Source organism: Lissotriton vulgaris, chromosome 2_1 (assembly GCF_964263255.1).
Source record: "Lissotriton vulgaris chromosome 2_1, aLisVul1.2, whole genome shotgun sequence".
NCBI lineage: Eukaryota > Metazoa > Chordata > Amphibia > Caudata > Salamandridae > Lissotriton > Lissotriton vulgaris.
In genome coordinates, this window is record NC_141687.1 from 1,240,815,727 (window position 1) to 1,240,828,251 (window position 12,525).

Sequence of the window (12,525 nt, forward strand, 5' to 3'; positions counted from 1 at the left end):
ACTCGAGCTGGTAATTAGTGTTGTGGCTGGAATCTTTGTTGTGGCTGGAATCTTTTGATAAGATCCTGCATACTTAGTATTCTTGTTGGGTTGGGTTGGTCTACGCTATTGCCTTGGAGGTATCTATTGTGGCACCTAGATACTGCTGAGACAGGGACGGTTGGAGATGTGACTTCTTTTGATTTACTGTGAATCCCAGTTTGTGTAGAAGGCATATCGTTTGATGCGTGTGCTGTACACATTGGTTGCATGACTTGGATTTTATTAACCAGTCGTCCAGATATGGGAAGACATGAATGTTGTCCCTTATTAAGTGTGCTGCTACTACTGCTTGACACTTTGTGAACACTCAAGGTGCTGTAGTTACTCCGGAAGGGAGTACCTTGAATTGGTAGTGTTGACCTTCTAGTATGAACCGTAGGTACTTTCTGTGCGATTGATGGATGGGAATGTGGAAGTAGGCGTCTTTGAGATCTAATGTGGCAAGGAAGTCGCCTTTCTTTAGCAACGGTAGAACCTGTTGTAGTGTGACCATATGAAAGTGGTCTGATTGTATGTACAGGTTTAGGGGCCTTAAGATCTAAAATAGGTCTGAGGGAACCGTCCTTTTTGGGTATGAGAAAGTATAGAGAATAAACTCCTGTATTTTGAAGTTGTTTTGGGACTGGTTCTATTGCATTCTTTTGCAGTAGAGATGCCACCTCTTGTCTTAGCAGTATGAGGTGTCTTGTGACATGGGACGCTGCCTGGGTGGTATTGTTGGAGAAGTGAAAGTGAGCTCCAGGCAATAACCTGACTGAATTATTTGTCTTCCCCACCTGTCTGTGGTGATGGAGTTCCAGACAGGTAGGAACTGTTGTAACCTCCCCCCGACAGGAGTGGAATGGTGTGGGGGGATGGAAGGGAAGTCACTGTTTTGGAGTAGAGGCGTTGCAATTGTTGTTTCCTCTACCTCTGCCCTTATTGTTGTTTCCTCTATAACCTCCTTTATAATATCCCCTACTGGGCGAGGTATGGCTGGGGCTTTGCAAGAAGAGGTATTGTCAGTTTGGAAACCCTTAGAGGCGCCTCTATATGAGGAGCGACGAAAAGAAGGTCTATGGGCTTGCGTTTGTAAAGCTCCCATGGATTTTGCCGTATCTGTATCTTTCTTCATCTTTTCTAGTGCACTATCGACTGTTAGACCGAAAAGGTGTTGCTGGTCAAATGGTTGGTTTAAAATACTGGCTTGTACTTCTGGTTTGAACCCAGAGATGCATAGCCATGCATGTCTACGCAACAGTACCCCTGTGTTTATTGCTCTAAAGGCTGTGTCTGCAGTGTCTAGTGCACAGCGTATGGAGGTATTTGTAATAACCTTGCCTTCCTGTATTAGGTCAGAAGACCTGGTTTTATATTGTTCTGGCAAGTGTTGTACGAGTGACTCTAACTCATCATAATGAGCTCTATCATATCTTACTAACAAAGCTTGAGTGTTAGAAATCCTCCAGACGTTGGCTGCTTGTGAGATGGTGCATTTTCCTGAAGCATCTAAAAGCTTAGACTCTTTGTCAGGGGGTGGAGCATCCCCTGTTGTCTGCGAGTTAGCTCTTTTTCTCGCATTTGACACTACTAGTGAGTCTAATGGCAACTGTCCTTTAATGTATGCTGGATCAGTTGGAGCCGCTTTGTACTTTTTTCTAGTCTGGAGTTAATTACCCTGGCTCTGACTAGGTCTTTAAATATTTTGGGTGCATGTCTTACCACTCTACTAAGTATTGGAAGTGTGGTTGTGGTCTTATGTGACGACAGTAGTGTGTCCATTAGGAAGTTTTCTTCCACTGGATCTGTGTGCAAGTCTACTCCATGGAAAGTGGCTGCTCTATGAATGAGCTGTGTAAACCCAATAGTGTCATCTGGGGGAGATGGTCTAGATGGGTATGCATCATCTTGTGGCAGATCGGGTGCATCTGGTGCATTATAATCTTCTCATGGGTCTCCTGATGGCCCAGGATCGTCTATGTGATGTTCACTCTCTACCTCCTGTGAGTAGCTAGCCTCATCATCCTCATCTTGTGGTATAAGACTATCGAAGAGTTGTTCTGGGGCTTGAAGATTTAAATGTTACTTCTTTGGGGTAATTCCAATCAATCGCGTTAGTTTGTGCAAAGCGTATTTATTGGCATATCAAGTGAACAGCCAACACGTGTTTCACCCCTCATTGGCCAGCAGGCCTGGGGCTTCTTCAGGGCTGTAATATTTGGTGACAGAGTAAAACAAGCATTTGCAATGCAATAGGTCTCGCATTAGGAAAGTTTGAAGTATTGGTATTGTAAATGACAATTTTTGTATTTATGTGTTGGTTTTATAAATAGCGAAATTAATAGCTTTGCCATTTACAATGCCAAGAGTTTTAACTTTCGCAAACGTGGCACCTATAGCATTTGTACTGCAATATGTGTTGTATTTACATGACTTAGATGTATAAATATTAGAAATAACAATGCAGCAGATGGAAACAGCAAGTGCAATGAAAAAGAGAAGCGAATGATGTTCAGACTGTGAGATTTGGGTCAGCCCTCTTCAGCCACTGGTTTCTTTTGGTCTGTCAGTCCCCATACACTTTACACTATGTACACATAAATGAAAACCAGTACTAGGCTGAGGGTACCTTCATGTTTAGGGTCCTCCGAAGGGTATTTTGCACACTCAGTCCTCACTCTGGCTCCCAGTGACCTGTGCGGTTTTTGGGTGGCTGACATGATGGGCTGGCCAGTGAGGGGCGCGGCTGTGCGTAGATTATTATTTCTTTTACATTATAGCATGTGGTGTTGCTGCCGGAGGACTGTGCGTCGGAGATGTTTTGTGCTAGTGCTGTTTCCCACTGGTCCTCAAGTCATTCCATTGCATCGCATTACAGAAGCGCCCTGGTAGAGTGAGTTGAGATTTGTTGCAACTGCAGTAGATCTGTGCTTGGATTGTGTCACTCCCAGTAATCCCCTTGGCGGTAAAACATTGACTTTTTAAATCCCCTTTTAGGCAGAAAAGGGTGTTTAGTCCAGACCAGGATTATCGTTGTATTTGTGATCCAGCCCTTAGCTCAACAATAGACGTCCATTCAACAAAATGTCAGCGGTAGAGGAACTGACATCAAGAAATAAATTAATGAAATAAATCAATGAATGCACACTGCATGTGCGGATGATTTGAGATCGCTTGTTTGTCTTTCTGAGCAAGCCTTTAGCACTAGCTACCACCTGGAGGCATGTACGTGAGTACAGTAGAAGCGAAGGCAATTTGTATTCAGCCCCAAACAGGCACTATGGCTAAAACACGAACAAATGCTATTAAATCGACTCAATTTAGATCTGTTAATGCCATCTGTTATTAAAATATGTACTTTAAATGTGATATTTCAGCGGTAATACAAAAATGTGTAAAGGTATAACAAAGCCCACAAATAAGTAATTTACCAAAAAGCAAATACAGCTGTGGATATTCCACAAACGCAAAACGACTGAAAAATGCACTGCATGCATGCCTTTATTGGCCATCACATCTGAACAAACAGGAGGAAGCAGACAAACAACACGCATTCACATAGAAACATGCTCACTAGGCCAACATGTTACAATGTGGGCCCCAAAAATGTACGACGCTTAGAGAATACGGTCCATCTTAACAATTAACGTGTCCCCTAAAAAGTTAGAAAGAGTGCGGTCTGCGCCTTACCTGCCCCCACTGGACTGGCTGCTCCCAAAGCACATGTCTGGCAAACTGAAAGCAACCGCGGGCAGGCAAATGTTTTTGTCAGGCGCAAGGAGATTAAGTGATTTGCCCCGAATCACACGACATTGAGGTCCCTGATGGGCCACCGCTCTAGCCGTTACGCCACATCCTCTCCCTCTGTACCACAATTGCATGATACAGAGGCTGGCAATTGTAATTTTGGGGCCAGTATTCCTGTGGCTCTTGTACTGTACATCTCTGAATCGGGCTCCAAGTATGTTTGTGCACCCTAGGAACAGCTATAACCAGGTATCATTTTAATGGCAGGTCATTACACCACTTTAGTATTAACATCACAGAAAAAAATGAAGATAAAATGTATGTCACCCTGAAAAACAGTGAAAGGGTCCCATTTTTCCGTGCTTAAAAGGCCCGGAGCCACTAACAAGAAACGCGCTTGGAATGTATTAGGAATTCTTATTATTGGCAGGCAAGCTATTCGCTAGATGAAGCCATCCCTAACTAGGCTGCACTTCCTTTGTTTTCAGACTGGACGTCCTCGTCCTGTAATTCGAATACAATGTTATCAGAAGATAAGTATTAAAATAAAAACGCTGCGCAGCTTTTGACATCTGACAATTGGAATTGCACAAGAACTGAGCAAACAGGAAACGGCCAGTGTTGTTTGGAGACTGCGGGGGAAATGGTTGGCGGGAGAGATGAGGTGAGGAGGGAAGAGATAGCGGAAATAGGTAGGAGAGGTGAATTAGGCGCTATAATACTGGATGTGTGCTTAGATGCCTCGGCGGGCACCCCAGCTCTTGGCTGGTTGCTGTTGCCTTACAATGTTTTGTACTGATGCACACACACACACAGTAAAATAAATAAAAATAACTTATGTCGAGTTAGGGTTCTCCTTTCATGCCAGTATGTATTTGCTTCGCCGTCCAACTCCCGTCCTACGAGAACAGGGCCAAGGATAGGTTTTGAACAATGTCACGTGACAGAAAGGACACCCAATGGGAGAGCGAGTACGTTCTGTGACGTAAGGCGGACTTCCAGGAAATCCTTGTTGTGCTAGAGAGACGTTGAATGCGGCGTAGTGCGTCAGCTCTACATCCTGGAATTCTGGGCAAGTCGTTTAATCACCCGGTGCCTACCAAAAATGAATGCGTCCGTGTGTAATGCCGCCACCACCGCAGGGACGAGAGCAGCCTGAGACACCCGGTGAGTGGGGGAGAGGGGGGCTGTGTGTTCGCGTGATGAGCCTGTGAGTGGTGGTGGTGGGGGGGTGTGCGTGTGTGGCTGTGTGTGCGCGTGAGCCTGTCCTGTGAGTGGGGGGGGGTGCGTGGCTGTGTGTGTGCGCGTGAGGGGGGTGCGTGAGGGGGGTACGTGCGGGGGGCTGTACGCACGTGTGTCTGTGTGTGTTCGAGTGTGTCTGTGTGCGCGTGGGTCTGTTTAAGGGGGGGTGCGTGTGTGTATGCAGTGTGTGTGTGTCTGTGTATGCGTGTGGCTGTGTATGTGCGCATGCGTGAGTGTGGCTGTGTGAGTGTGTTTGCGCATGGGAATATGAGGCACTGAGAGGGGCACGGCGCCGTGCGCGCCCACGAGGTGAAATCTGCGTTTGTGCCCCTCTCGTGTCCACATTCCTAAATACGGGCAGCAATAGGTCTTTCGCTGACGCGAGACCTAAAAAGGGTGTCGCAACAGTGTAATATGACTGGAGAAGTGAAAAAGTGAAGGAAGAAAAGAAGGGATAGGGGAAAGAGGAGAGAGAAAGGAGAAAGAAGAAAGAGAAGAAAGAAGGGGAATAAGAAAAACCAAAATAGGGGAAGAGAAAAAAGAGGGGGGAAAGGTTGAGGGTGGGTTGTGGAGATTAGTTAGGAAGGGTAGGAGAAATACAAGTGGGTCAGAGTGGTTAGGGTGAAAGGAAGATAGTCAGAGTGGGGACAGCATTAAGTATTGTAGAGACAGAGATTATTCGTATATAAAGGTTTAGTAGTTTAGATAATTATGGTGTTTAGTCATGTGATAAAATATCAAAATATACATATGTACAAGAATGTGGTTAGCATAGTTCGGGAAGCACAATTGGCACATTAATAATGGAAAACAATGAGGTACGTTGGGGGAAAAAAGTCATAATAATATACACGGTGCAGCAATGAGTGGCACATTAATAGTGGAAAGCAGGGAGGTATATTGGAGGGAAAAGAGTCATGATAATATACACAGTGCAGCATTGATTTTAACCGAAAGTCAAAAACCAAGGGGTTAAGGCAGACAGGTGAGCGACAGGAAATAAAAGGAAGTAATAAGACAATAGTCAGATCATAGAAGTGTACAGCAATATAAACATACATGGTCCCAATCTAGTTCACTGCAAAAGCACGTCTCTCATAGAGCATGCCTTTTTCTCTCCATTGGCGGCACTTTTATTTTCAAGTCCGTTTTCATCACTCCGTGTTTTTAACACAGATGGTGATCTAATGCAATAGTGTGTGGTGTGCAGCCCATATGCCTCGAACTTATGTGAACCCCTTTGAAGAGTTTGTGAAGCAGTGCTAAACATACTTGTATAGGTCTTTGTGACCAGAGCCCTATGATTTCAGGAGTCATAGCTAAATTGAGAAAGTGAGGTCTGGGATAACAAATGTTTAATGTGTGCTGGGTCAGCGTGTCTTGCTGATATGTAAGCTTGCAATATGGCTGTTCCAACATCTCTATTAATTACATATGCCAAGGTTGTCTCAGACAACACTACCCTAGGTTAAGGTTCCAATTAGTCAGTGCCAAGACTAAATGCAGCTCGTGAATTTCTGACTGAATTATGCTAAACTAATTGCATTATGATACCAGCAGTTACTTGAAAGTTCATGCTCTAGGAGGAGGAGCCTCAGCAGGCAGACGTGTCCTGCTGAGGCTCCGCGATCGGGCTCTCATGCTGCCCGCTTCCCAGCGTCGCCCCGACCTGTTCTGATATCGGCCGGGTGTCGGAGCGCATGTAGTGCGGGGAGATGCCGCGAAATCATGCCTGGGTGCGCTCCCAGCAACAGACCGGGGAGAGTTGGACTGCACGCTCCCGGTGGCAAGATGGCGCCCGCCCGGGCTCTGGGAGTCCGGACCGGTGCCTCGCGCTATACGCCAGGAGCAGCACGGGGGCACTTGTATGCGGCTGCAGCGGAGGAGTGGCGGCACTCCGACAGTGCCATTCCCTGATGCAAGTTCTGGAGGGCACACGAGGAGGCAGGTAGCGGCGATCGATGACGGCCCGCCATTTTGGCTGTCCTGGTCTCTGCCTCGCCTCTCCACAGACCCGCGGTCACTCCGAGCATGGTTGTGACGCCACCCATCCATCGGCGGCGATCTGGGAGCTGGAGAGTCGATTGCTGCCCCCAACACCGCACTGAAGCACGAAATAGCCCCCGATCGGCAACAATCGCCTGACTCCAAAATGGCGTCCAGTGTTGAAAACGGCCGACGGAGCCGATCCTGAATATCTGGGGGTGTACAGCACCATCGGGACAGAGGTGAGCAGCGGACCACGCGCTTCCAGGGACAAACCTAAAGGGATTTTCTCTCTCTGCAGCAAGGACATAATTAACACACGAGGGTAATCACCCAACCGTTGCTTTGGACTGCCTTTCTCCCCCCGGACTTGCAGCACTCTTCCTGGACTTTCAGACCTGGACCTCTGTGTTCCCCGCCATTTTCTCTCTATGACTCACTTCTTCTTCTACCTTTCTCCTCCGCCTTTTTAGCGATCTCTCACCTCCCCCTCTCTGTCCTAGTGACCTCTCTATTGTCTCTCCTGATGCCTACTTGTGACTATCTGCTTCCCTCTCTGGTTTGTCTCACTTTCCTGCCCTTCTCTGTCCCTCCCTTGGTGATGTGACTTTAAAACCAGTCTTATCCCCTCCCTATGTATATAGAGATAACTCTAATCACTAGTATATACAGTAGATGTGACCTTTAGAGTATATCCATGTGTATCCCCTCCCTATGTATATAGAGATAACTCTAATCACTAGTATATGCAGTAGACCGTTGTGCTCTCTTCCATTGCTATGTGACTCTTAGAGTATATCCAGGTGTGTCCCCTCCCTATGTATATAGAGATAACTCTAATCACTAGTATATGCAGTAGACCGTTGTGCTCTCTTCCATTCCTATGTGACTCTTAGAGTATATCCAGTCTTACCCCTTCCCTATGTATATAGAGATAACTCCAATCACTAGTTTATGCAGGAGTCCGCTCTGCTCTCTACCATTCCTATGTGACTCTTAGAGTATATCCATGTGTATCCCCTCCCTAAGTAGATAGAGATTTCACTAGTATTTGCCTAGAATATATCCATTTGTATCTCCTCCTTGTGTGACTTTATCTCTTGTACATTTGCAATTTTTTTCTGTTTGTACCTTTTTATAACGCATGTAATCCTAAGTCCGTATGTTTTCAACTGGTTCTTATGTAAGTCAAAAATTTGCAAATTCGTTTTGTACCGTCAGTCCTTATGTTTGAAACTGGGTCCTATGTAAAGCGCTCTGACACCTTCGGGTAAAGTTCGCGCTATATAAAATTGCATAAATAAAATAAATAAAAATAAATAAATAAAAATGTACAAGGTATTAAGTAGTTGTTTAAACTCTGGGCCCAATTCACAATGGACATCCGCACTTGTGGTGTAGGTCCAGCAGTCATGGCAGGACCGCCGAATTGTAGTTACCCACTGCGGGCCGCTGCTGCGAGTACAGGCCCACCCGCCACAAGTGTGGAGGCCCTTTGTGAATCAGCACTTCTGTCTTTGACACTGACCTTAAGTAAGAGGCGTAAAGCTGGATATTTGAGTTGGATTGAAAGGTGTTTGACGGCAACTCTGAACATGCTTTGCAAGACAGATTTTATGTTCAGAATGAGAGAAATCCCGTGCTGGGGAGGTAGGGGTGAAGTTACCCTTTCTCTACAGGATGCACAGCAGGTTGCGTATCAGAAGGTATAACAAGGGTGTCCAAGAGCAAAGGATGAGAAGGTTTGAGGGAGATAGCATGTTGCGACGATATTGTTTATGAGTATGTGACAAAAATTAAGGAGTCAATTGTATTTTCAAAAGCCACTCTAAGCGATGTTATCAAAACTATGATATTCCTTAATTATTTAAATACACCTAAAGTAGGTATCATTCCTTGAAGGAAGGAAAGAACACACTACAAGACAAGTCACTTATATCACCATATGTTGTGTCCTGAATTAGCTTCATTATCTGGGAGTAAGGCAAGACAAGGCCCTTCATGAGCAAAGATAATATACGCGCTGTTCCCACAAAAGAACTCAACAGTGTGATGTAAAATGATCATACCACTGGAAGCAATGTCCAAGAACTTCTTGAAATACAAAAAGATTTCCATTCTCTGCATACCTGGTCTAGAAGCATCACTGAAGATTTGATGATCTCTCTCCATTTTTGTCTCTCACTGTCATGGTACTTTTGTTGGCTCTGTAACAACTGGGCCCATTCATTCTGTGACTGTGGTAATCTACAGTAGAAGAAAAGCAAAATTAAGTGGAAGGTATAAGTGAGGCATCTTTACTTGACAGCATTACCCTCTAGAGGCACCACCTGTCTTCAACTCTTACTTACCCATTCTCTACTCTATATACATTTCTCTTGTTGCCACAAAGCCTACTATCAATTACCTGCCAACCACTCATTCATACACTATCTACCATCTCATTTTTCATGCACTCTGTCTCTCTTGCTCCACCAACACCCATCTGCCACTCACTCTGCAACTACTTCTTTATGAGTCTACAATTCACAGTCAATATCTTACTCCACATTTCACCATCTGCTGATGGGACACCACAAATCATAGTAATGTTGGAGTCAACCTGAACCAATGATAATTACTCTGGACACACTCAAGTCCATAGAATTGCTACTTGTTTGAGAAACAACTAAGTGCAAATCAGGTTTTGCCCCTCAAAAAAGGCCCAGTTCTGGCAGAATCACTAGGGCTTCTGCGCTTCTTCAAAAAGAAGTGTGGTCTGTCTCTCGCTCTGCATTCCATCGACAGATCACACTTTCTCATCTCTCTTCTGCCACCCAGTCTGGTGTCTCGCAGCAGTGTCTGCCTCTCTCCAACATAATTTTTGTGCCTCTCTATTTGTTTTCTATTCCATGTCTCCGCCATCATCAGCAACTCCTAATGTCTGGCAGGCTTTGTCCTTTTCTCTCTCTTCCATTCACAATTTGTCTCCACTCTACCTATCATTCTGTGTAGTATTGTTCGCCTCTCACTGTTATTTTGCAGCATCTCTTCTCTCTTAGAACTTTACAGTCAGGTATGACACACTCTCAGGCATACATTTTCCAGTACCCTCAGACATTCTTTGTTTCCTATTCACTTTACAAACCATCGCTGCATCTTATTCTTTTATCAGCGGGCAGGAAGGGATTGACAGCGTGTGGATCCAGGAGGTCATGTAGATGTCACACAGTGTCTAAAGGTGTCATCCATGAAAAACATCAGGCACTGGGGGTGTTGATTTTTAGACTAGAAGGCTGGTCATTGCTTAAAACTGAACCCCCCAAAAGACAGAGGTCATCATTGATAGCAGGAGTTGGAGATTGATGCCACTGTTCCAAACTCAGTTTTACTTTGGAAACAACAATGAGCAGACTGTAGCATGTTAGGAAAGTCTATTCATCTTTACATCTTGGCTTATAGTTCAAGAACAGATGTCAATAGTGTTGGTCATGTCAGACTGTACATCAGGAACACTGCCCTGATGGAGTGGCTTAAGTCCCACCATGCCCATTTCAAACTTGCACTTCATTCAGCTACACAAATAATATTGGGCATCTGCAGGTACAACTAAATACCCCTTGTCATACACTTCCTATACTGACATCTTTTTCATGAACAGGCATTTATTTTTAAAGGTAACCACCTACACTCACCTCGGGTCTTGGCAAAGCACTCTTAGCTATTATGCTAAGTGTCCAGCTTATTATACCTCTAAACTGAGATCACGCAGATACAAAACAAAACAATACACTAACAACCAATAAGGGGAATTCATCCCTTAAGGACTAGAACCCTCACTCACCCGAGGGTGTCATGCTTCATCATGTGTGTCCTTCTTACCAGTAGGGAAACCTAGTCTCTACTGGGAGCTACAACTTCTTTGCTGTTATGAAGGAGCTCAGAGATGTTTTTTTCATCAAGGATGGATACTAAATCCCATATGTGAGTCTGCGCGGGATAGTGAGGGTGAAGCGCAACAGAAAAAAAGTGGGGAAAGAGAAAATCAATCCAAAAAAGTGTGAGAGAGTTAAAACTGTCTAGGATAGATACACAACCGTGATTTTTATTCTCGTGCTCTACCTGACAGAGTTAAAAAGCAATGCAAAACGGTAGTTTGGATTTAGAACTACTGTTAAGTCTTGGTCGACATGTTTCAGCCAAATGATCAGTTCTCTGTGTCGGTGGCTTTATATACTGTTCTATGTTATTGTACCACATGAACTTCCGTTTCTTTTTCAGAGGTTGTCCTAATCCATGATGTGCCATAATGAGTCTGTTGACCTGTAAACAAATGTTTTTTAATGATGCCTGGCGGGGAGGGGGGGTTTCTTACGACTGTATTTTACAAAATTGAAAAAGAAAGTTTGAAAAAAAAAATGCAAAACGGTAGTATGGATTTAGAACTACTGTTAAGTCATGGTCCACATGTTTTAGCCAAATGATCAGTTCTCTGTATCGGTGGCTTTCTTCAGGACCAACTATAGTGAACTTTTTTAGCTGCTGCTAATATATGTGAATAAAGAAAACTGAATATACTAAACCAGTATTCCTGTTTTCCTTTTTTACCAGGTAATACTTGAAGTATCTGCAGAAATCAAACATAAGAGAGGACAACAGACAAACGACCAATTATTTTAGATGCTTGCTATTAATTTCTTGATTTTACAGCAATATTAATAGCCTTACTCCTAATAGTCAGTAATGTTAGACTTACCCTCTATTGTAGGATAATTAAACCTCACCTCAACCTGGCAGGCCACTCAGGAAAGGAGGCCCCGCGCTGTGGGAAATAAATTAAATAAATCAAAAGGATCACCACTACATTTGTAGAACTTCAAACAAATGAAAGCTGGTGACTTTTTATACTCCTATGTACTTCCAGGATGCCTCGGCCTCCAAAGCGCGGCTGAGCACACCAAAATACCAAACAAGATTAAAGTATGTCAAATGTTTTGTTAAAAATAGCGTACAGCAGAGCAATCATCTATTGCCCTTGATTAACTGGTATTGTGTCAGTATGTATAAAGTCTATTTATATGGAAAAGTGATGGATTTCTGGGTCATATTTATGCAATTTACTTGGCCTGTTACCCGAGTTTAGCATTTAAGGCTTTCTCTTTTAGAAATAATGATAATGCCATAGATAAAAACTAGAATACAAGAGCACAAGAGTACCATTCGTTGTGGAAATCGACCAAATTGACATATAACTTTCTGGATAAACGTCATTTGGAAACTGATATGGGTTGGGTAGTTCTTGAACAACCATGGATACCTTTGCATTTGACAGATGTGTCAAAATTTCTATTGTGAAGAGAACAACGTTGGGTTTTTAAATTGTGGACTGATGTGGTGGGTCTAAATGATGAAATACCATGGCTAATATTATAGGCCACTACTCTCTGAATAACAACAAAAAGATCCGCATTTACTGACACCTTGTAAACAACTTCTTGATCAAGTGATGATATACAGTTAAAGGTGTTCTACACCTAAAGAAGTTAATAC

At 43.9% G+C, this 12,525-nt stretch overlaps 1 protein-coding gene across 4 annotated transcripts in view; it reads right to left on the reverse strand.

Moving 5' to 3' along the window:
* The window catches only part of GRAMD1B (GRAM domain containing 1B), a 1,455,160-nt gene that overhangs the window by 43,205 nt on the left and 1,399,430 nt on the right, over nucleotides 1–12,525 (reverse strand). For all 4 annotated transcript variants that reach the window (XM_086956958.1, XM_086956959.1, XM_086956960.1 and 1 more), the window contains one exon: nucleotides 9,126–9,243. In XM_086956958.1, coding sequence (XP_086813084.1) covers nucleotides 9,126–9,243 — 118 coding nt within the window. The remainder of the gene's footprint in view (nucleotides 1–9,125; nucleotides 9,244–12,525) is intronic.